Raw genomic sequence first — 24,341 nt, forward strand, 5'->3', positions numbered from 1 at the left:
ATGTCTTCCATCTACAGTGGACATTCCTTTATGAGGAAAATAAAACCTAAAACAATGTGGTTGCATGCTTCTGTACACCCTTAACCTCATACTTTGTTGGAATTGTAACGACTTTTGATTTTAGTCAAACATTTGTGATATCTAGATAGGTGTGTAGCAGAATGCCACATCTTAACTTGGCAATAGTTTCACATGCTTCCATGCAAAAATGAAACGCTTCTATCAAGTGTATCTCCTGCAGATTTGTAATTGGATTTAGTTTCTGTGTTATGCTTGATTTCTTTTTGTTGATTTTGATGCTAGAATTTGATTCTGGTTCTGCAAAAAAGATGATGGTCCTCTTCCTGTTTGCTGTTCTAACTAACCACTCAATGTTGTGCCTATATTGAGTGGTGGTTGAAACTGTTCTCTGCCTTGACTAAAGCAGTAGTTTCAGTAGAACAAAATCAGCCCCAAAGCATTATGATGCAACCATTATGTTATTTTGCACCAAAAATACCTTTTGAAATCAAGTCCAAAATGGTTATCCTTTATTCCATCAGGTCATAGCACATTTCACCACATGCTTTCAGGAGGCCATACAAGTTTGTTTTTGCACAGTTTTGTCATGCCAGGTTGATTTTATCCCCAGAAACAGATTCCATTTTTTCACCCTACCTGCTCTTAAATGTATGAGTATCGACAACTGTTGTCACATTTACTATACAGTTCATTTTAGGCTTGTAAACTTCCCTGATGAGCATTTTTGTTATTAGTTTTTGATGATTTTATGATAACTGTCTTCACTGGTCTACTTCAGCATTTTTGGATTCTTTTTCATACCTTTCTCCTGACAACTGGTAACTTTTGTCAGGGAGACCCCTCAAATGTTTAGGAAATGTTTGAGGACCACAGCTTTTTGCTGTGAGACACAACTGAGCAAAATGTTACAAAAAATCTTGCAAAAAGAACACAACTTTGTTTGGAGTGCATTTATTTAACCAATATTTTACCAGGAATAGCCTTGAGATAAAATCTCTTTTTCAAATCAAGTTTATTTGTATAGCAGATTTCAGCAACAAGGCAGTTCAAAGTCCATTACATCATAAAATTATACGTTGACTAATTATGAAACAAGCAATAAATGCTACATTTTGTGAAATGCCATCATCAAAATGATCAAGGAAATATGAATCAAATTTGTTGATCAATGTTCCACTTACTTCAAAACAGCCCTGAACCAGTAAGGTTTTAGCCTTGATTTAAAGAAAATCAGTGTTTTGTATGATTTGCAGTTTTCTGGAAGTTTGCTCCAGTTTTACGGAGCATAAAAATTAAATGTTACTTCTCCATGTTTTGTTCTGGTTATTATGATGGAGAGTAGACTTCAACCAGAAGACCTTAGTGATCTTAAAGGATGATTTGTTGGGGATTGAAAAAGTGCCTAATAACAAACAACACAGCAACCTTCAACTCTCGCTGAGAGCAGGGTGCATTTACACTCAAATCTGTTCTTTTATGTGTATGTACAGTTCTCAACCAGTCCAGTTTGCCCTTTGGTTGACACAGATCTCTTGGCTTGTGTTTTGCTGTAACCTTATGAGTTTTTCAGAACTGTCCAGCTGGAACCGCTCACGATTTGGCTGTTTACAGCAATTTAGCAATTTGTTATTTACACATCTCTAAAAATCTGAATTCCTTCCTGGCTTTCTAGATCAGAGTGGCCCAGTACATTTGATTTTGATAAAAACATGCTGTGGTGCAAAACAGCCAGACAACATAATTAGCAACTATTAACATAATTTTATTCCTCTTCAGATTCAACAACAACTACAGATCTTTAATGTATTTTGGTGATATTTATTCAGTGATTTATAATCTAGTAAAAGTATTCTAAAGTCTATTCTTGGAGCTACAAGGAGCCACTGGAAGAACTTTAAAACTGGGGTGATCTGCTCTGTCTTCCTGGTTTTAGTGAGAATATGAACAGAAACATTCTTGATCAACTGAAGCTGCCCGAGTGACATTTTAGGCAGACTTGTAATAACACTGTAGCAATATTCAATGCAACAATGTGACATTAGTCCTTTTAAAAATAAAAAATCAGATATTAGGATATCATTTGTTTGGATTTTTTTATTTTTTTAAAAATAGTACTGTAACGTAAGCATGCTTATTTAACATGCATGTAGGAGCTTAGAAGCACCTGCAAATGTTGACTATTTTGACAGAAGCTGCTGTTTGTGTGTGTGGGGGGGGAGGGGTTGTGTTAAACCAACAAGGATGTGAAAACCATGCTGTGTCAATTTCAGAAATGCTTATTATATCATATTATTATTTCATATATCTTATTTGAAAAAAAAATTAAATATTAAATTAAGTTTTTGCCACAAGAAACAGGTTACACAAACACCCACTCTGTTTCTCAGCAACACAGCCAGCTGAATAACTTGCATAAGAAATGTTAACATCATCAGATTTCCCCATCAGAGTTGCAAAATAAGAGAAGCATAACATGCACACATGCAGGTTTTAACCAACACTGCCCTGAAAGCCTGCGTCTTTCTCAAAAAAAAAAAAGAAAAAAATGTCCTGATTGTGAGACTGTCTGTCACAAGCACCGCTTGCAGACTGTCTACCGTCATCATGTGCACAACCGCAGAAAACTTCCGCTTCTTCCTTTTCTTTGCAAAGGTTTCAAATCTTGCCACATTTTATGACATGCTGCTGTTCTGGACACACAAAGCTTCAGATAATTTCCAATGAAAAAATAACAAAAAAATCCATAGTTTTTACACTTTGTAACATAAAATAAGAATGTTTTTAAAGCTGCACAAACCACAAACAAAATCTGCTGCCTACCTCAACTTCCAGCTTCAAACTGAAAAAATGAGTGTGTAGAGAGACTTTAGCTCCAATCTGACAGATGCTTGTTTCATTTCAAAATTAGTAACAAATTTTAATTATTCATAAAAGCTAAGATATTCCCACCATCATAGAAAGTACAACTTTTTTTAACAATAAGATTCAATAAAAAAATAAAAAATATGTTTAAAATAAAATAAAATGTACATTTTTAAACCTTTTTCATATACTTCTTAGACTTAATAAGAGATTTATTTTTCTGTACATTGCTCTAGTTTCACTGATTCAGAGCTAAGTGTCCAGGGGGACCTGTTCTGTCCAGAGAGAATGACCTGCGTTCTTTCCTCCTGAAGTCTTTCTCCTGCACAGCTTGCACGTCAGAATTGTTATGATGCATAAACAGATTGAGACAGTTATTACATATATTGTTATCCAAGTACTGGCTCGCCATGTCAGATCAGTCACAGCTCCGACTTGCCCTGGAAGAAAGTGGCAATAAAAAGCAAGTCTCAACATTTGTGATTTTGCAACACCCAAGAAGAAAATTAGCTCAACGGTATAGAGAGCTTACCCTCTGCATCAACAGTCACGTTCAAATTTCCAGACTTTTCCACTGCATGTTTCCTCCACCCATCAGCAGGAGCGTGAATCCACTCCTCTACCTCACAGAAATATATGCCGCTGTTTTCCAAATTAGACTTTAAAACTGTAAGGTCAAATTGGTGAGGGGAGGAGTGATCATATCTTACGACGACATTCTTATTTCTGGCTTGTAAGGTAGAATTTCTGTAAGCTGTAAATATGGTTTTAACTTTGGTGCCTTGCTGCCAAAACCATGTGACCTGGAACTGGGATTCCTTGCTGGATTGTTGGGTGATGTGACAGGGAATGGAGAAATCCTCTGCAATGCTTATGTTCATCTCTACCTCTTTCTTTTCAATGGACAATTTTTTTTCTGTGAGAAAATGCATAAAATGATATTTTGAGCAAATATTAGTTGAATGCATTAATAAAGCAAAACCTAACTTCCTGGAGAAAAGGTTAAGGGGATTAAATGGCTTTGCAACAAAGAACATCATAAGAGAAGAAAAATATACATATAAAAATATTAGGCGTAGATTGAGAAGTAGATTGTGCAATGAAAGAATCCTGAGAGAAAAGTGTTTTACACAGCAATCAGAAAAGAAGTGGCCTTCTTGCAGATACAGAAATAGAGAAGTCAGGTTTTGCAACTCCAGTAATCAAAATTCACACTGACATGATCTACAGATAGCCTTTGTGGGGAAGTACCAAAGGCTATCTGATAGCCCTTGACAGTTCCCATTCATAGGTGTGAATTCACAGGTGTACCAGGGAATGATTTTCAAAAGTACACCTATCTTTTTTTTTTTTTACTCTAGTCATGTTGCATTTCTAGAGAACAAAAGTAATACTGTATTATTTAGGTACATACATTAATCTACTCCATCTTCAAAATGTAAAGTATGTTGCAAAAATACTCTTGCCACATTAATTTACAGACATTTTGTATCATTAGAATTACAAACTCCCAAACATTTTACTATATTTTGCGTGACTGACAAAGAAGAGCATAAATGTGAAGAAGGTATACATGGGTTTAAAGTTTATCATGGTCTAGTATTCAGCCCTATTTACACCAAAACCCCTCAATTAAATCCAGGTCTGCTATTTGCTTGTTTTCTTCAGTAGTGACATGGGAGATGGTTAGTTGATGGGAAGACAAACTGAGGAGAAGACAAGTTAAACATGGAAGGAATTTTGTTCAGCGGTTGTAAAACACTTTGATTTGGATTTTGACCTTACAACAGAATAAGAACCTTTAGTGTATAGACAGAGATACAATGAAATGGCTTGGGTCAGAGATCATGCATGCGTCAGAACAGCCCAGACCTATTTCCTATTTAGAATTTGTGGCCAAATATGTTCACATGTGCTCACCATCTTATTTGATTGAGCTTAAGCTATTTTGCAGAGATGAATGAGAGAATATTTCAGTCAATATCTTTGCAAAGCTGGTAAAAACATGTCTCAGAATACTTGCAGCTGGATATGCAGTTTATGGTAGTTTCATTTCACAATTATGCTCTACTTTCTGTCTGTTTATCACATAAAATATTGATGTTTGTTTTTGTAACATGATGAAATATATCTCTCTCTATAAACATGCAATGTATTAAATGAAGCCATTGGATATAAATAAAAAGAAGAGAAGAATGTAAAATACATTAGAATCAGAAATGATTAAAGAAAATTTTAATTAAGAAAATAGAAACTTACCTAGTTCAGTGACATCAACAACTGTGGTTAAATGTTTATCTGAGAGTGAATACCATTCTCCCCAGGGATCTTGTAGGTACTCCACCACCTTGCACATATAAATGCCTTTGTCTGAAATTCTGGCTTGCTGAATAGTTAGTTCAAAAGTAGGTCCGTCAGTGTGCCTCATGCTGATCCGTTTCCTATGACTCTCTTCAATCTGTTGCCCAAATGTAGTGATGCCATTACGGTCTGAGGTCAGAATGGTCTTATTTCCAGCATCTTGTTGAAGTTCCCAGGTGACGGCATATAGAGAAAACTCTGATGTTCTTGAGGTAACTTTGCAATCAATTTGTATGTCAGTATTTATTCTTTGGGCAATGGTGTGACTGGGAGATAGGGCAAGTTTGTTTTCTAGAAAGATGAGAGACAAATAAGTAGAGGTACAAAGGTGACAACTGAAAACAAAGCTACAAAACATGTCGTGATCAAATTTCTGCATTACCTGGATTTTGTACCTTCACATTCACCAGATTGGATGCAGGAAGCTTTTTGTAAACGTTATGCAGGAAAATTGACACCATACATTGGTATTTTCCTTCTTCCCTGTGGCTGGCACGAAGGACTTTCAGATAGTGCATGACACTGTTACCCTGGTTGTCCACCTGTACTTGGTAACGGTACTGGTCTCCAGACCAGCTGATGGAACCATTTGAGTATAGTACCACTATGGTATTAAGGTTGGTGTCTTCTGTCTCCTGGCTCCAAGTAAGTGTCATCGGCACACGTGGACTTGATACTTTGCACATTAATTGTACGTCATTTCCCATAGTCACCAAAGGGTCTCGATTTCTCAGTACCACCTTTACCACTGAATCTAAGACACAAATTGAAATGGCAAGAAATGGATAAAGTAAAATATCTTTAAACTTGAAATTATTATTATTATTTTTTTTTTTTACATTTTCATATATGTAATATTATAATCTGACCAAATGTTGGCAATAGGGTAATCACTAGAGGAGTTATGAAATACTAAGTTGAGCAACCAGGGAACTTTCATAATTTCTTTTAACCTAAAAGCAATCTTGCAACAGGCCATCCAGCATCTAAAAGTGTCATGATGAGGTCAGGATACCCCCAGCATTACAGTTACTACAACATTGTTAACTGTGGAGGTTAAGTATGGTGCATCTCCACATTCATATTTTCACCCAAGAAAAGTTCAGTCTTAGGCTCATGTGACCAAAGTGCGCGGTATTCCTGGTACAGTTGGTAGACTATGTGACCACTAAATGTCTCTTTTTGTCCAACAGTTTGTCTGATTTGTCACAGATAGAAAGTATATCTTTATTAATCAGCTGTCTTTAAAAAAAATGTGTAGGTTTCATCATTTATCTTGAATAAGCGATGTAAAACAAACACACGTCTTACCAATAGACTTCACAGTGACGTTGACATTTTGCATCTGGCTTTGAGTTCTGCCGCTGGGCTGCGTTTCAGAGACAATGCACTCATATATTCCCGAATCAGAGTCTGCAACGTCAGCCAGCTCGAAGACAAATCTGTTTGTCGTCGGACGCGTCACTGTCACCTCCCGACTTGTAAAAGCCTCAGCTTTCTCTGTGACACCGTTCTCATTTAGACTGATGATGGTGGCAAACAAAGATGACGTGGGAGGTGTGGCCTTGCGTTTCCAGCTGACAGAGAGCTGACCTTTGACCCCATCAGCTTCACAGATGAGCTTTAATTTCTCTCCTGGGGAAACAGGTTGCTTCATGTTTTCCATTTTGACTGAGAGTCCACTTTCTGTAAGCAAATAAGGCAGCAGATGTGACTGGGTTTGACAAAATGATGACAGAAAGCAAAATGTTATCAACATTGTCATCAGCAACCTCTCATCACTGAAATATAATGTATACTCCTTTGCAAAAAAAATTTATTAGCCTTGAATACTTTCACTTTTTGTTATCTTAGAACCACAAATTTGGAGTAATTCTAATAAGTTAAACAATATCAATCAATTCTACTTTGATAGACACAAGTAGAATAAATTGGAGCATTGAAGAGAAGTAACATGTTTTCTAAAGTTTATTTTTTTTAAATATGGAAAACGTGGTTTACCTTGGTATTATCCTCCTGAGTCCCAACTTTGTAGGGTCAAATATGCATATCAGAGTGTAATATTTGCCTGTTTTTCTTTGCAAAATCAATCAAGCTGAGTAAAGTTGGATTGTAAAACTCTGTGAATGGTAGTTTTTAAGTCTCACCACAGGTTTTTGTAATATAATGAAATATCTCTCTCTCTCTATAAACATGCAATGCATTTTAAAATTCACCTGATTCAAATTCTGTAAAAAATAATCTCCTATTAAGCACTTTTTGTTATCCAAGTATTAGTCAGTATATCCAAATAAATTCGCCCAGTGCAATGTTGATGTTAAGTCAAGCAGAAAGGGCTGAGCTTTTAACAAGTTGATGTTAAAAGTATGTTTTTAGCTGCAGACATATCTTTTGCTATGCTACGTTATTCCAATTTAGGCAGTAAAATGTTTGTTTTTTAATTTTAAAATATGAATTAAATTATTTGTTTATTTTCACATTTTAATTTATTTCTAATGTATAATGCATAAAAATGAAAAATCTGCAGAATGTGCAATTTGTTTATCTGATTAACTGATCAATTGTCAGAATAATTGATAGAATAACTAATCATTAGTTGCAGCACTACTTGCCACATATTTTTAATTAGATTGTGGTCTGAGTTTTGACAGAGTCATTGGGCCTTGCTGCATGTTTATGGTCATAGGAAAATGAACCTTTGCTTCAGTCTCAAGTCTTTCCCCATCTTTTACAATAGGAATGGTGTGTTAGGATCTATACTATATACAGCATGCTACACAAAGGCCAGACAGTTCAACGTTTATTTTATTTATTTATTTATTTTCTTAGCAAAGCACCTTTTGTCACATGTTTGCTGTGCATTTCTGTTTTATATATATGAATATATTTAAATTATATTCATGTTAAATAGGTTGAAGACAGATGCAGGTCACCCTTTCAGATTTTAATTTGTAAAAATGTTTCACACCATACATCACATTCCAGCCACATCACAGTTGACTATTAAGTGGTGTTATCAGTTAAAATGAATCACATTAGAGTAACTTCTTGTGCAAAAACGTAGTGTGTGAAGGGGTATGAATCATTTTACAAGGCACTGTCTCGGAATTAAGGATAATTTATGCAAATATTTATTTTAGTATGAGTTCATCTCAACCAACCTGGAGTAAAGATGGTGATGTCCACTGGTTGGGAGTCTTGAGCTGCTCCTTGATTAAAGTTTCCATCTTCTCCTCTCTCTTCTGGCCATGCCCTGCAGCTGTAACTCCCTTTATCTGTAGTTTTCACTGGCTTTACCCTGAGTTGATAGTTATTATTCCCAGTCCGCGTGGCTTTTAGCTCCCCATTTCTCTCTCTGTCGATATACTCTTGCCTCACAGTTAGAATGCCTGTAGGGCCAATTTTGGCCAACTCAATTCCTTCCCAGAGCCATGCTACGGAGAAGAACCGTTTTGCGAGGTTCTGTGCCTTTATGCCACAAGACAGCAACAGCTCCTGCCCCTCATGGAGTTCATTCTGTGGCGAAAGACTCACTTCCACAACCGACATGCTTGTCACCACTACACAGAATAAACAAATATAAGACACCATTAACTTCTTATTGAGTAGCCATAAAAATATGCTAACAAGTGCTGATTCATTTCAAGACATGCCACTTAGTTCAGGGCACTAATGAAAATAGATTAAATGGTTACTTCATCTTACCTTTAGCTTTGACTGTGAGGGGAATTTCCTCTGCATCCTTCTGAGAAATCTTGTACCAGGAACGATCAGGATCTTGGATCCACTCCTGAGCTTGGCAGTAGATCTGACCCTGGTCTAACGGCTCAAGCTCAGCAATATTAAGCCTGTACGTGGCCTCATCTAATTTGTCTAATCTAATGGCTTTATCTCTATAGCGCTGCTCAAAACCCTCACCTGGAACCAGTGTGAAATCTTTGTCCAAAGAAATTATCGGTTTAGCGTCTTGTTCCCCTTCTTTACGGATGTACCAAGAGAAAGCCAGATGGACGTGCTGGATGGTGTTGGTGGAGGCTTGGCATGTCAAAGAGAGAGCTTCCCCTTCATTATAGCTGGGTGAGGTGGGGGCGTCACTGGATGTAACACTTAGGGAATTGTCAATCACTGTGGCAATGCAAGAAAGATAAACATTGTATCAATCACATGTTATAACCAGACCTTCAGGTGTGGCAGCTAAAAGAATAACTAGTTACCTTTAACAACTGTCGTTGCAGAGTAGACTCCATTGTAATTATATTCTGGATTGACTACGGAGCATTCGTATACCCCTTCATCCTCCTTCTTTAGGTATTTTATTTCAAATATGATTGAGTTTGAATCAACATGTTTGATAGACATCTCACTGTTTTGTATACGAGGAATAAAACGAGCATAGCTAAAGCCTTTGTCTTCGGAGCTCATGATATTAATTTCGTGAAAGGGCTTTGAAGGATCTTTCATGCGGATCTGAAAATGTTTTTTAGAATTGACGTTGGAAAATCCACTTGTGTTGCAGGAGATGGAGAGCAGAGAGCCAACCACACGATACAGGGGCCCAGCTTGTATCTCAGTGTTCACTCTGGCCTCTAAGGAATAAAGCAAAGACAAAACAGAGATAATGAAATTAGTAATGGGTAATGATTGAGAGTTTTTGAAACAATATGAAACACTGAAGCTCTAGTGTTTACATTGGCTTGTAAAATGTGTTTGCTTGATGATATAATGAATGGACAGATGTTCAAAACATGTACAGAAGACTTATGGGCTTGGAAAGGCATGACCCTAATGTTATTTGCAATTGTACTCCCTCTAATTACTTCTATTGGAATTTTAAATAATGTTGAACAGGAAGTAACATGATCCATGGTTTTTCTTTAATAATATATTTTTAAGTGCTATTTTTATTCACCCCATTTGCCCTGACATCAAATAATTCTTTGTAAATACAGTCTAACTTTGTGCAATTTAATCTCAGTATAAATCCATGAGGTTTGAGAAAGCCTCGTAGGTTTGTTCAAGCAAACAGCATCATGAGGATCAGGGAACAGGGCAGATTGGTCAAGGGGAAAGTTGTAAAGATGACTGAATGGTGGTTAGGTTATATAAAACAATATCCTTTAACACTGGAAAGCATAAGACACAAGACATGGCCATCCATCAAAACTAACGGTAAGAATTAACCACAGAAGCAGCCAAAAGGCCTATCTTAACTCTGGAGGAAATGCTGAAATCCATAATTCAGTTTGACGAATCTGTCTACAGAAACTATTAATCATGCTCTCCACATATCTGACTTTAATGGAAGATAGCAAAAAAGAAAAAAAAAACATTGTTGAGAGAAAACTGAAAAATAGTTAAACATGGCGGTAGAAACATCGTACTGTGTGACAGCTTTCCCACAGCAGAGACAAGGAAGCCGGTCAAAGTTGATGGGAAGAAGGATGGAGATGTTAGAGGCTCCAACGCGCTTGAGGCTGGAGGTGAATGCCCTTATATGTATGTACACAGACTTCCCAGCAGGCATCATAAATAAGGCACGATCATGTCTGTATTTCAACAGAGGTCTTAAGCAAGCTTGACTCATACAGACCTTTTTTGAGTTGTTGAGGTGGTGAGTATGCACGGCATCACCAGACAGGAAGTGCTTGGCTGCTGAAAGCATAAATCTACCAAAAAACAAAGTAACTGACTTCCCTCAGCTGAGGATATCAGCCACAGCACGTAGTGGAGCACAGTGTCCCGCATATTGAGGGAAGCATCAAACCCATGACCTAGAGGCAGAAGGCTAAGCAGCATCAAATGTAGAACAGAGGGACTTGAGTGAAATTTCCTTCAAAAAGCTGCAAAGCTTATGAAATCTGCTTCAATGAATTATCCATTTTTGGTATTTTTTCTTTTTGTCTGTCTTGTGACCCCAGCTCCCACCATGTCATTTTATTTCTTGATACCTAATATTTTATATTGGTTTTATTGACTTTATTTATAGGTGTATTTTTTTGCTACCATCTTGCTTTAAGAGTACATCAAGTACATCACTTGACTTCTGTCTACTAGGTAAGAACTGAACATGAAAATTACAAGAAATTTTAGTCTTCACATTAACAGAGAATGTAATGTTACAGTACAGTAACACTACTACTATAACGACTACTACTAATAATAACTATAATAATCATTATTATGATTCCTATGGAAACAGAAAACATTAATTATATATTGTTATTATTACTACTACTACTAATAATAATAATAATAATGTATTGCTGTTCAAAGTTTTTAAATATAAAATTGCAATTACAAAGACAGGGGCTTAGTAAGATTCAATTTAAACAGCGGTGTTTTGTATTAAGAATATTATCAGAGGTAATTCATTAGCTTCAATTTACCTAATATGAATTATTAAGAATAACGACCCAAAACGAGACTAAATATTAAGGGAACTCGCTGCCAGACGTCAAAAATGATTTCAAGGTAATCATAGAAACACGCAAAGTTTATTAGAAACTTAAAACTGAGTTGTAACTTTTACCTTTTCTGTGACTTATCTAAAATAAAACTAGTCAATTAAAGTTGAATTTATTAATAATAAATAGCCCCAATAAGTCTCACATTACACGTTGACTTTAACGTGGCTTTGCGAAAGACAATATAAGTTTCACAACAATAGTTGTCCTACTTACCGGAAAGTAGAAATAAACCCAGTAAAATCAATAAAAAGGGTCTCCACAGGGAGAACACCGAGGACTTCATTGTGAACGCATGCAAGACGTTGTTCGCAGCACACCAGTGTCCCTTGTCAAGCTAATTTGACTGCTTTAGTCTTCTCGTCGATGTTGAGCAAGAGGTACATTTCCCGGTACGAGAAAAGGTGCATGCGCAGCGAGTAGGTAATAGAGTTAAAAGGTTTAAAGAACGACTTGCTGTTCCAGTTCCGAGTAAGCACTTCCTTTGGTTAACATCGGTAGACGGAACAGAAGACAAGCCGCAAATGCTAAAGTTACAGACAAGAGGCATTTATTTTATGCATAGCTGTGAAAAGTTACTGTACAGTGGACAGTACTGCTGTGGGCAACACCCACAGAACAGATCATACCTGTTCATGTATTAGTATAGCCATGATAATAGCAATAATAGCATATTTTTATGTTTTTTTTAAACTCCACAAAACGATGCGGGATTGATATACGTTGCTAAGTAACAAGTAACATAAAAAAAATCACATATTTCTAAGCAGCGTGAATTTGGTCCTAAAACGACTTCAAATACGCCCTTAAAACATTAACGGGACAACACTGCTACCTAGTGGTAAGTTATCAGACCTGCAGATTTGTCTCATGGTCTAAACTCGTACCCGTGTCTAAAAGAGTGTTCTCCATCTTGCTGCTCCTGTATTTGTTGGTTTTAATTTATTACTTTAAATTGTAAAGACATGAACTTTTATGTACAAATCACTAGCTACAATATTATATAAGAAGTTATTTTTTCTGAAGTTCTACTGTGTGAACATCTGCTCTGATGAAGCAAACTGCTGAATTAATTGTCGTTAACATTGATGAAATAGTTCCCATGCGTTGTGTTTTATCTGGTTTATCACTCAATATATATATTTTTTTAGTATAAATTATGCACAGGTCCTTCTCAACAAATTAAAATATCAACAAAATATTTGCTTCTGAAATTCAAAATACATGAATGCCACAGTGACAGTGTGCCACTAGATGCTCTCTACCATCTTTGACATCTAAAGCTGAAGCTGTTCGAATCAGAGGTCATAGCCCTCCAGAAATTTGCAATAAAATGCTAGGTCTTGGGAAAACATATGTAGTTTTTGATTGTTTAACAATTGCCACTCATTGCTTTTGATTTTATTTGACTCTTGTAAACTTAATCTGACCCCTTGGTAATAACCATTGTCTTGGACTTGCTACGTACTCTCATCAGTATTATAATCCCCCTTTAACTTCTCTATTTCACTTGAATTTCAATCATCTTTTCTATTCTATATTACTAAGTCTTGGTTATTTTACATATGAAATTTGTTAGTGTAGTATATTGGTTACATATTACATTCTGACTATTTACAATCGTCAATGCCAAATTCCCATCACAATATTCTTTGTGAATATTCAAGCCTAACTTCAATTATAATATGTAGAATCTTTACATATTGTACAAATTAATATTCAGTTAATGTGTACTGTATTACAAATTAATTACAGATGCATATGTTTTTAAGTTTGTTCTCTAAAGCATTGACTGATTTTATTCATTATTACATTATTTGAAACTGATGAATTGAAAAAAAAAATAAATATGATTTTCAATTACTGTCAACATTCCAAAAGTAGAATTGTTTGTTACATTACTGCAGCTTTGACTCATGAACAAACCTGGTTTTTACCACCTGTAGTTCTTGAAACCTCCACCAGAGGGGAGAAGATAATTGCTGAATTTGACAGCAAATTCACTATTGCTTATTTATGCCAGTTTGCTGGTGAATGAAGCGCAGTGATACTATTATTGTTAAACCAGCAGAGGGAAACGTAAGGTAGTCTAAAACTTCCTGCTGTATGGTTGTGTTATCTTAAAGTTTGATGATATTCAGTGAACCAAAACCATCGGATGACATGATTCATGTTATCACTGACAGTTGAAACCTTGCACTATTGCCCAGGCAGCATAGATTCTGTGTCTCTCAACCTGGGATCTTGGTTTCCAAATAAAATACAAAACTTACTGAAATCTGAGGAGTAAGTAACTAGGAGTTACACTGAAGTAAGTAGGGGAGAGTAAGTATAGACCACTGAGCCATCGTAAGTTGCTTCTGAAATTGTCTCAAGGCCAAGTGTGACTTAAGAAAGAAATACAACAGTTGTACCTCATGTCTTGAGGACATCTGTGTGTAATGGTTCTTGAAACTTTTACAACACTGAATCTCTTAAATGGGTTGTGCTTTTCGATCTCCTCTGCTATAGTAATCCATGTTGCTTGTGAACCTTTTTCTACTTATGTTTTCCTCCCACCCAACTTCCTGTGAATGTACTTGATAAATCACTATGTGGACAGTTTCTTTAGCAATGACCTTTCGAGGCTTACACTTCTTGTTGAGGGGGTTAGTGACATTGTGTTGAAAGCCGTGAAGACAGCAGTCATCCCCATGTTTATTTGTTCTATGACTATGTTTTTGTCTTAATTATTCTTTTTTTATTATTTGTTACTATTTAATATTAAACTTTTTGAAGAAACTTTATTTTGGATTTTAATAGCAATAGCTCATAATTCCTTCAATTAACTGATTTGCTTTTAATATCCCTCATTGTGTGTGCAATGAATATTTTACATATGATACATAAGTTTCACTTAAACTTTTTTCAAAAATATTATAATTTATTGAGATTCATTTGTGACAGACTATACCAGTATGAATGCATCCAAATGCCAAGCTCTAACTTTTGTTGCTTTCCAGTTCTATAAAAAAGTATTTTCCTTCTTTAAAAAATCTTCAAACAAATTTTATCATCAGACAGTGATAAGCAGAGTAAATATAAAACACAGTTTTCAAATTGTGATTTTAGGTTATCTTTACCTCAAAATCATAAAGGAGAGTGTCTGGCTACAGTTCATGGATCAACCAGCAAATGATTCAAAAAACAAAATGAAGGTTTTGGTGTGGCTCAGTCAAAGTAAGAATCAAAATCTAATTGTGATTTTCTGGCATGACACTAAACAGGATATTTATGTGCAAAAAACCTCATAGGTGACCTAATTCATACAATTTTCAATTAAATTTAATCAGGTAAACCCCGTTGAGATCTAGATCTCATTTTCAAGAGGGACCTGGGCAAAAAATTTGCAATACATAGCAACCTGGTTACAAGATAAAAACAATTAATACATATGCACAAGTATAAAACAATAAAAACAATTTAAAAACAATGACACTGTTTCATAGAATCTTGTTGCCTATCTTTAAGAACTGCTCGAAAAAAGTCCAGTGAAATCATTTCCGACATCTTACAAAGAAGATTGGACAAAATATCCTTCAAATAGATGTAAAAAAAAATCTCAAATCATTGATAGTTGGTGGCAATCAGGATTTCCCGATGACATTTTTTTAATATTATCACTGACTGTTGAAACTTTGTGCTAATGCCCATGCAGCATGGATTCTTAGTTGCCATATAAAGCCAAGATCCCAGGGAGCACATTTTTGCATTGTAGTTCACACAGATGTAGCATAAGACTAATTGTTCACTCTTCCAAAATGATTGGAATGAGAAAGATTAAGATATTTTCTTTGCTGTGCCTCAAAATTGGTAAAAGTGGCAGTAAAAGGACAACTTGTGTACATCTCTCATTTAAGCAAGCAAGAAAAATAAGCAAGTTTTCCCTGTAAATCAGCCAGAGTACAGGAGAGTAGGTAACTACAGAGTTGAATAAAAGACATCTACTTCAAGCTGCTCATTGGCTTTGTTTACTGTTATCTCTCTTTGTTGAGGTCTACAGCACAAAGTCTAGAATCATTTTTTTTTCTGCAAAAAGAGGAATATTAGGTAAGCTAGGGGAAATTTGATCAGCACATTCGAAGAGGAAGTGCTTAGAAACAAGCATTGCTACACACGCATGTTCCCCACAGAACAGGAATAGGAAGTATGAAGAGGACAGAAGAGAAAAAAACAACAAATCCTCATCTCAAAGCGACACAACTGCTCTCACTGTGAACCACAAAGGTTTTTGTTTTTTTTCTTCTCTCTTGAAGCCTTGAGGTGCTTCGGAAGCTGCCGACTGGTTTTCTTCAGTGGAAACTTTACCTCAGTGGAAATTACTGGTGGAAAGAAAGATGAGTGACTCACTGGAAAGGACGACAGACTGTCCAGTGTCGCCACTCGCAAATGGGTCCAGTCTGACTGACGAGAAAGAGAAACCAGGAGGTGCAAGTGAGCTATGCTGGCAAGATGGAGGCCTACCTGTGGAGCTGCAGAGAGGGATGGAAACCCTGAGGGTGAACAGAGAGCTGACCGATGTGACCCTCTGTGTTCAAGGGCAAGACTTCCTCTGCCACAGGGCTATTCTGGCTGCTGCCAGTCAGTACTTCAGGTAAAAACAATCCAGTTATCAGTGAAGGTATTGCGATGGGACTTCTAGCTTCACTGACCAGATGTATGTTTGAATAGGGCCATGTTTTGCAGTGGCCTCAAGGAGAGTCATGAGGAGCGTGTGGAGATAAAAGGCTTGGACAGCGGGACCATGCGCTCTCTCTTGGAGTACACCTACACCAGCCGAGCCCTCCTCACACACTCAAATGTCCAGAGAATACTTGAGGCAGCCAGCCAGTTTCAGGTACAGCAGCTTGATATTTTATAAAGATTCTCAAATGTTTATCTCAAACAACTTTCACATGGGGGCTTCATGATTGACTTTTTCCCATACAAAATAGTGCCGTCTACCCCCGAGCCATCAGGCGACAGTTTACCAGGCAGTGGGATATTTGTCGCTGCTTTGACATTCAATAATTTGAAGTAATTTTCTTGACTGCTTATTGTAAGTAAATTTAGTTATGTGAGGCCTATGAACATTTCCTACCAGCATGAGGTTGTAGGATAAAGTTAGGGGCCATTATCTGTTAACCAACCTTAACTGGAATATAATGATATATAATGTTATGATAATTCATCTTCACAAAACTAAACACTGGAATAAAAAAAACACTCAGAAATTCTGCAAATACGTTAAATCTGTAAAAAACTGACCAAATTTTTATTTGCCATTAATAGAAATTATAATTTTAAATCAACATCCAAAGCTTACGTGTTTAGAGCTTTTAAGTGGCTGACTCTGATTGGATCAAGGGTCTTTCTCTGTCATTATTCACGAGAGTCTTTTGATTCAAATGGAAATTATAGTGGGTACAATAAAGAGTTTGCAATTACATTTTACTATTAAATTCTATTATTTGTCAAGTTTGAGTATTTTTATTATAATTTATCCTCAAAATTCACAATACATTTGAATTACAATGAGAACAAACCCTGATACACCAGGGTTCAAGGAAATGGGTATTAAAAAAAGTTTGTTTACAAGTTCAAAATGCAATAGCGATGAAGGGGGGCTATGAATTGGTGAAGGGACGAAATGAGTGGGACCCATGAATAACACAAAGGCTATTATCATAACCCATATGTCAGTATCAAGATTGCAAGCCAATTAGCCCATTCAAATATATTTTATTTGACTTTCTGAATGCTTCGACATTTTAAATGGCTTATCGAAGATGGCTTTTGATGGCTTCATTATGTGAGCTTTCTAACACTCATGTTTTGTGTGGTAAAATGAATTATAGCAATAATATGCAAAGGAGGTAAAATGCTATTTATCTCTGTAAAGCTTCATATTAACAGCTAGTGGTTTCTAATAACCACATGATTAATTTAACGGTATGTTAAAAGAGACAGTGCCGAATAGTAGAAAACTAACAGCAAAAAAGTACACTCAGAAAAGGTAGCTCTAGTAATTGAACACTGAACATCATTTAAACTCATTTAAACTATAAATTGTCTTCTCACTTCACAAAACCCCTTTCCTATTATAGGATACGATACACACACTTAATGGGGTAAGATCTCAGTTGCTCTAATAGGGAAGTGAAAGTTGGTTGTTGTTTACACTCAGGATCAGTTTTCCATTTAGATTTAAATTAACTGCACAGCTGTGCAGTTTGACAGAGGAGGCAGGTGTTTGTGTTTTTGTGTTTCTATTTTTGCAGAAAGCAATTTGTGCATTGGAGTTTGAAAATGAACCACTCAAGAATTTAGGTTGATTCCTTTTTGCTGTTTTAGTGATTCCTGCAGCCATAAATGTGGTTAAAGCCAGACATGATTTAGATGAGTTGAGAATTATTATAATTGTTGAGATAAGTATATTTTTCTATGCCAAATTATGATTAAAAATCAGATCAAACAATATTTTCAACATATTTGTCAGCCTAACAATTCAAATCAATACTTTTACTTAAGAGCACAATTTATTTTCCATTTTTGTTTTGATGTCTGTTCTCAAACAAAAATATACATTTATTAAGGAAAATGCCATTTACCGTTGGTGCATATTGAAAAACTATTACTAGACAGATATTTTTTTTCACTCAGATGGCTAAACTAATGTCAGTTCATGATATTATTAAAAATTCAGTGAAGTATCTATAAACCTTATGAACCATATAGACAGAACCATGTACAGGCACAACGGCTGACAAACAGAAACAGAAACAATGAAGACAGTCACACGGCTGGGCAAATGGATGGAAATAAAATCAAAAACTTTTCCATAGTGAAGCTAATCAAACATAACAACAGTTACGTGGTGGAAATCAGTGTGAGGACTAGAACATTTCCTAAAACAATATACACCCATCATAAATACCAGAAAAATGCCTGAAATGCATAAAAATATTAGTCACAAGTTAGGGACTTCGTATATTACTGATAAATGAATGAAACAGGAAACTTTCTTGTGGCATAAAGAAATATCTTAGGGCATGAGTGATTTAGCTTCTATTTAAAGCATGAGTTTAAAAAAGCTATAGTGGAACACAGAAACCATCACGTCTGTAGCTAGCGTCATAATGGAAAATGATTGTGTGTTTTATTTTCCACACAACAACACTAAAATTATGTGTATGGTTCTACAAAAGTTGTCATTTACATAAAGCGGTCTGAACATGGACAATTGTGGATAACTGTCAATTTGTAGCTGGGCTTCGTTTTTGCTTCACAAAATGTGTAAGACCTGTAGAGAAGAAGTTTTATAGAACATCTTTGATATGACTAAAGCGGACATCTTAAAAGTTATAAAGTTCAAAAGTTACAGTGTGCAAACTTTTCACAGGCCACTGTTGCTCCAAGAAAAGTGTGTGTATTATTGGAAACATTTTTATAATTTAGAGAAATTAATAAACCCTTTTTTTTCCAAGATAAACTACATGAAAAGTATGTTTATTTTTTAATATCCGAAGACAGTCATCAAAGTATCCAAGGAAAGTATATTTCTGGATAATCTTTGATCATTTATGGAAAATGATCAACTTTTTTTTGTCCATAATAAACGACGTGTAACAAATTAGGAAACATCCAACTGATCAAGTCGGGACGCACATAATGTGTGGTGCTTGTAAATGGAAGCTGGATAATAGAACAGCAAGCTGATCTTAGGACTGAGCTGCATAGGACGAGTACATGATGAATTTTTCCTGGTTATGCTCTTCCATTGGATAACAGGGTTAGTCAATTACAGCAACAAGTCTACAAGTAGTATGTACACTTCTGAAGAAAGAGACTGCTATTTTTTTTACCATTAACTACTGAAAATATTAGTCATTCTGACATCTGACTTCTTTTCGCCAATATGACAAAGCAGTGAATTCATATTCTGATGCCGAGTCACATAACTGAGTTAAAATGCAAAGCTATAAAAGAATTAGTGGAGACAACTGCCACACTGGCCTGTACAGCAGCCGGATACCATGTAGACTGAATGCAGGCTCTCTAACAACCATTTTCCTGTCTGACGACTGTCAAAAAGAGGTCACTAGAGCCGACTAAACCTTTAAAGAAATTAATATTACCACATTATGTCATACAGCATTCCAAGCCTTTTGGAGAACTGTTTTAAAATGACATCAGAAAATACATCTCCTCAGTTTTAAGATTGATTACTTTTATTGTAATGAGTGTTGTAAATCTGTGTCAGCCAGGGATGACTGTAATAAACAAAAATGTCCTCTGTTTTTCAGTTCCTCCGTGTGGTCGATGCATGTGCAAGCTTTCTGAGCAACTCTATTCATCTAGAGACCTGCATAGGGATCCTAAATCTGGCTGACAGTCACGCTCTGCCCACCCTGAGGACCAGGGCTCAGGACTTCATCACCTCTCAGTTTTCTCAGGTGGTGCAGCAAAAGGACTTCTTAGAGCTGCCTGCAGAGTCTCTGGAGGCCATCCTGCAGAGGGATGACCTCAATGTGAAGTGTGAGGAGTGTGTCTTTGAAGCTCTGATGTGCTGGGTGAGAGCCCAGCAAGATGAACGCTATCCATTACTGGCCAGCTTGCTTTCACATGTGCGGTTGCCATTGTTGGAGCCGGCGTACTTTGTGGAGAAAGTGGAGTCAGATGAGCTGATACGTCTCTGCACTGAGGCTTTCTATTTGCTGCAAGAGGCTCGCATGTATCACCTTTCTGGTAGAGAGGTTTGTATCCATTAAATAGACAAATTATCTCACTTTTTGGAATTAAAAACAGCTTTGAGAGCTACACAAATATTTATCTTTATCATTGACGTATTCGTAGGTGGTTTCAGAGCGAACCAAACCACGAGTGCAGCACTTTCTGTCAGAAGTTTTTCTGATCATTGGAGGATGCACTAAGGATGAACGCTTTATTCCCACTGTCACCTGCTTGGATCCTCTAAGACGCAGCCGACTGGAGGTGGCCCGGTTGCCAATGACAGAAATGGAAGATGAGACCCAAATCAAGAAGTGGGTGGAGTTTTCTTGCATCACTTTCCACAATGAAGTTTACATATCAGGTGAGAAATCAATCACAATCTTATGCATAAAGACTGAAATATGATGCCACCATAAATTTTTATTGATATCTTCCATCATAATTGTTGCTTCCAAAATATATTATCTTTACTGGAACTGAAATGTGATGGCTGAACTGATACATTTTGAGTTTACTAGAGAACAAAACAAACAGGAAGGCGTGGTGTCTTCTGCAGAACAGTTACTGTGGTTTTAGGCGTTTCCCAACCCAGGAACTGACATTTTAACTTTGGGTATTTTTACTGCCAAGGTTGACGCACGCTGCAAAAGTTAAAACAAGGTCTTGGGCCTGTTGGCACTAAACCTAGATATGACCACATGTTCCAATGCAGGCATCAAGACTAATCTTTAGTCTACATGTTAGGATAGAGGGATATAAAGTCTTGGTGAAAGGTGACGTTTTCCTCATATGATTTGCTTGCTGTAGGTGGTAAAGAGACCCAACACGATGTTTGGAAATATAACGGCGCCCTGGACAAGTGGATCCAAATTGAGTCAATGTTGAATGGACGCTGGAGACACAAGATGGCAGTTCATGGCGGAAAGGTGTATGCTCTGGGTGGATTTGATGGGATTCAGAGGCTTGCTAGTGTGGAAGCCTATGATCCTTTTCACAATCGCTGGACACAGGTAATTAGTTCAAAATTGACTTTGATGTCTCTAAGTCCCCTTTTATATTCGAATTACACCACACCAGTATTAAAAATTCCCCTGAACATGGATGATCTTAAAGAGTTCCTCATGTACATCAGAAACACAGAATCCCCAGTGCACTTCCCCAGCCATTTTTCATTTTTTTTTATCTTATTACACTATCCCAATAAGTGGGGTTAATGTAAAGAAATGCAACACTCACTTTCCCAGCATTGGTATACAGCGCAAAGGACAAGTGCATACACCTCTGAAATGTGCATGTTGGCTGATTGCTCATAGACTAAGGAATGTTTTGTGCAGTTAAAAGATGCAAGATGTATTGCTGTCAAAAATGGCATTTAAAACATGCAAACAGATATGTACTGTGCTTTGTAAAGCCATCTACCTTCCTCTTGCTGCTGATAAACTGATGAAAACAGTGATGGAGTCTACCACAGCAAAGCTCCAAATTATGTTGGAGGTGCATAAATCTGAGGTTTGGGAGGTTTCAAATCTCCAATATGCTTAGAAAAATGTTACAAATTGTGGGGAAACATCTTAGATATCATACTTCTGGTCACTGTCATTGTGATAAAACAGGGAAGAGGAAAGCAGGATTAAAAATATGTTCTCACTATTAAGTGTGAGGCAAGATTATATTTGCCTTCCTTAGAATTCCCCAAATAAAACTCCCTTCCTTCACATTTTTTTAAATGTAACAAATGCTAGAGCACTTAAAGGAGCCTGGTTTAATTACGTTATTAGTGCTATAATTGTAAATTTATCACTTAATTATATTATATTTCTTACACATGTTATATTAAACATGTGTAACTGTTTTTATAATAATGTTTTTTTATGATGTGGACCCCAGGAAGAGTAACTATTTTCATGGCAATGGCTGATGGGGATCCTAATAAACAAACAAATACTTTTTTTTCAAATTTGCTGCAATCTGGCAAAGTTTGAAAAACCATGGAAAGCCTAGAGAATGATGGGAGGTCTTGGTCAGGTGTAATATCACCTAATGTTACACTGCGTGCAATAAAAAATGTTACTTAAACAGAGATTTGTCTGTGAATCACTACCACATTAGCTCCCTTTACTGATATTATCTTGCTTAGTAGACTTCTTTATGTATTTACCACAGGTGACACCTCTTGCAGTGGGTGTCAGCTCTTTTGCTGCAGCAAGCTTTGGCAGATGGATCTATGTGATCGGTGGTGGTCCTAATGGAAAACTAGCCACAGATAAAGTTCAGTGCTGGGAACCAGGAACAGACAGCTGGGAGCTGCGGGCACCCATCCCTATAGAAACCAAATGCACCAATGCTGTTACATTCAAGAACTGCATCTACGTCGTTGGTAAGTTTGAAGTATTTTTTTAAAAAAAAGTTGGATGTTACTTGAGATGTAAACAAAGATATTATCTGAGGTGTGGAAACTTAGATAAATAGCTTAATATGTCACAAAGATAATATTCCTAATTTCTTTGTAAAATATTTGGTCATTATGTATGTGAAACCAGTAAAATGTAAAAATGCTTAAACAGGGTACAGCAAGACTGAGAAATTCTGAAGTTTAAAATTAAAAATTAAAGGCTGTATAAAAAAAACCCTGAAATCTGCAATTATTTACAATGCATAAAATACAATGTCAAATTCTTCATGTGCAAGGCAAAGTCCCTAAAACAATAATGTTGCTGCTGAGAACATGGCGATGTGTGAAATTCGCCACTGCATTCAGAACTGCTATTTAGCACTTCAACATGCATAGCAAAATGATTCTGAAGTGTTGTGGCGGTTTTTAGCTCATTTCTGTGAAAGCTGTACCAACATGGTTTGATGTTGTAAATTGCTTGTTATCTTTTCTGGTTGGCATAATATTGACAGTGTAAAAGCCAACGTAGACTTATTTCAATGCAAACATTTGGTTTAAACTGCAGCAAAGTCACAGACATATTATCAAAGGCTACATTCCTCTCAGAGGAAGTTCTGCTTTTGCATTTGCACTACAGGACAACCAGCATGCACAGGTGCAAAAGTGGAACACAGCCTTCACAGCCTCAGGAAAGGCAAGCCATTATCTCACCAGTTCTATGCCAAACCACATTCTCTGCAAAATTTGCAAGAGTCCAGGCACCAAGATATCTTACTTTCAAACGAGAAAAGTAACCCACCCAAACATTTCATATATCATGAACTATTTGAAATGCATAATGAACAATGCTCAAACATTCTGCAAAGAACTTGTCCTTCAAAACAGCTGGGATTGATTTCAGTTTCTAACCCCTCAAAATTTCAAATAACAGAGGAGTTATCCATACCTTTATCATGTTGGTAGCATCTAAAGTGTGCATAAAAGCAAGAAAATAATATTTTAACACTACATACTCGCCATATTCTGCAGCTTTATTAATTTTATTTAGTGAATATATTGGAGAACAGTGCGTAAAATAGGTATCATTGCTGATTGGGCTTTTTAAAATTATGCTATACTAACTGGAGGCACAAACTTTGACATATTTTTAGACATTTTTAGACCAATGGATCAGTGGAAAGTAACATGTTATTCTGAAATATAAGAAAAATGGAACATGCTTTTCAAATTAAAAAATAATAACCATCTATCCCCCTTCTTCCACTTCAAAATGATCAATTACTCTGTGTGGATTTATCACATGTGATCCCAATAAAATACACTAAAGTTTGGGAAAAGGTTCAAGGGGTATGAAGAGTTCAACAAGGCACTCATTTATCAGTACATACAGTAAATCCATATGTGGCTTTCAATAACCCATGTGTATTCATTTCAGTTTATTTATGTCTCATCTATGTTGAAATCTTAATTTCATGGCTCTTTACAAGACT

General features: G+C 36.3%; 2 protein-coding genes across 4 annotated transcripts in view; one reads left to right on the forward strand and one right to left on the reverse strand.

Moving 5' to 3' along the window:
* Positions 1-24,341, forward strand: part of klhl6 (kelch-like family member 6) — a 42,511-nt gene that overhangs the window by 16,116 nt on the left and 2,054 nt on the right. The window contains exons 3-8 of one of the 2 annotated variants that reach the window (XM_028022442.1): positions 16,004-16,341; positions 16,419-16,584; positions 20,033-20,482; positions 20,583-20,820; positions 21,267-21,469; positions 22,623-22,836. In XM_028022442.1, coding sequence (XP_027878243.1) covers positions 16,085-16,341; positions 16,419-16,584; positions 20,033-20,482; positions 20,583-20,820; positions 21,267-21,469; positions 22,623-22,836 — 1,528 coding nt within the window. In that variant the 5' untranslated portion in view covers positions 16,004-16,084. Of the gene's footprint in view, positions 1-16,003; positions 16,342-16,418; positions 16,585-20,032; positions 20,483-20,582; positions 20,821-21,266; positions 21,470-22,622; positions 22,837-24,341 lie in introns of those variants that run through there. The other variant, XM_028022443.1, reaches the window with a different exon arrangement.
* LOC114147803 (immunoglobulin superfamily member 2-like) lies at positions 1,015-12,293 on the reverse strand. 2 transcript variants are annotated; one of them, XM_028022438.1, is made up of 9 exons: positions 11,925-12,291; positions 9,459-9,830; positions 8,950-9,369; positions 8,406-8,804; positions 6,556-6,930; positions 5,627-5,998; positions 5,143-5,535; positions 3,416-3,799; positions 1,015-3,323 (listed from the first exon to the last, which is right to left on the reverse strand). In XM_028022438.1, the coding sequence occupies exons 1-9, from the start codon at positions 11,992-11,994 to the stop codon at positions 3,136-3,138; spliced, it is 2,973 nt and encodes a 990-aa protein (XP_027878239.1). In that variant the 5' UTR covers positions 11,995-12,291; the 3' UTR covers positions 1,015-3,135. The 2 variants fall into 2 exon arrangements, with proteins under 2 accessions (XP_027878239.1, XP_027878240.1); XM_028022439.1 differs by lacking the exon at positions 1,015-3,323 and having other exon boundaries at positions 3,629-3,799; positions 5,139-5,535; positions 11,925-12,293.

Source organism: Xiphophorus couchianus, chromosome 7, assembly GCF_001444195.1.
Source record: "Xiphophorus couchianus chromosome 7, X_couchianus-1.0, whole genome shotgun sequence".
Lineage (NCBI taxonomy): Eukaryota > Metazoa > Chordata > Actinopteri > Cyprinodontiformes > Poeciliidae > Xiphophorus > Xiphophorus couchianus.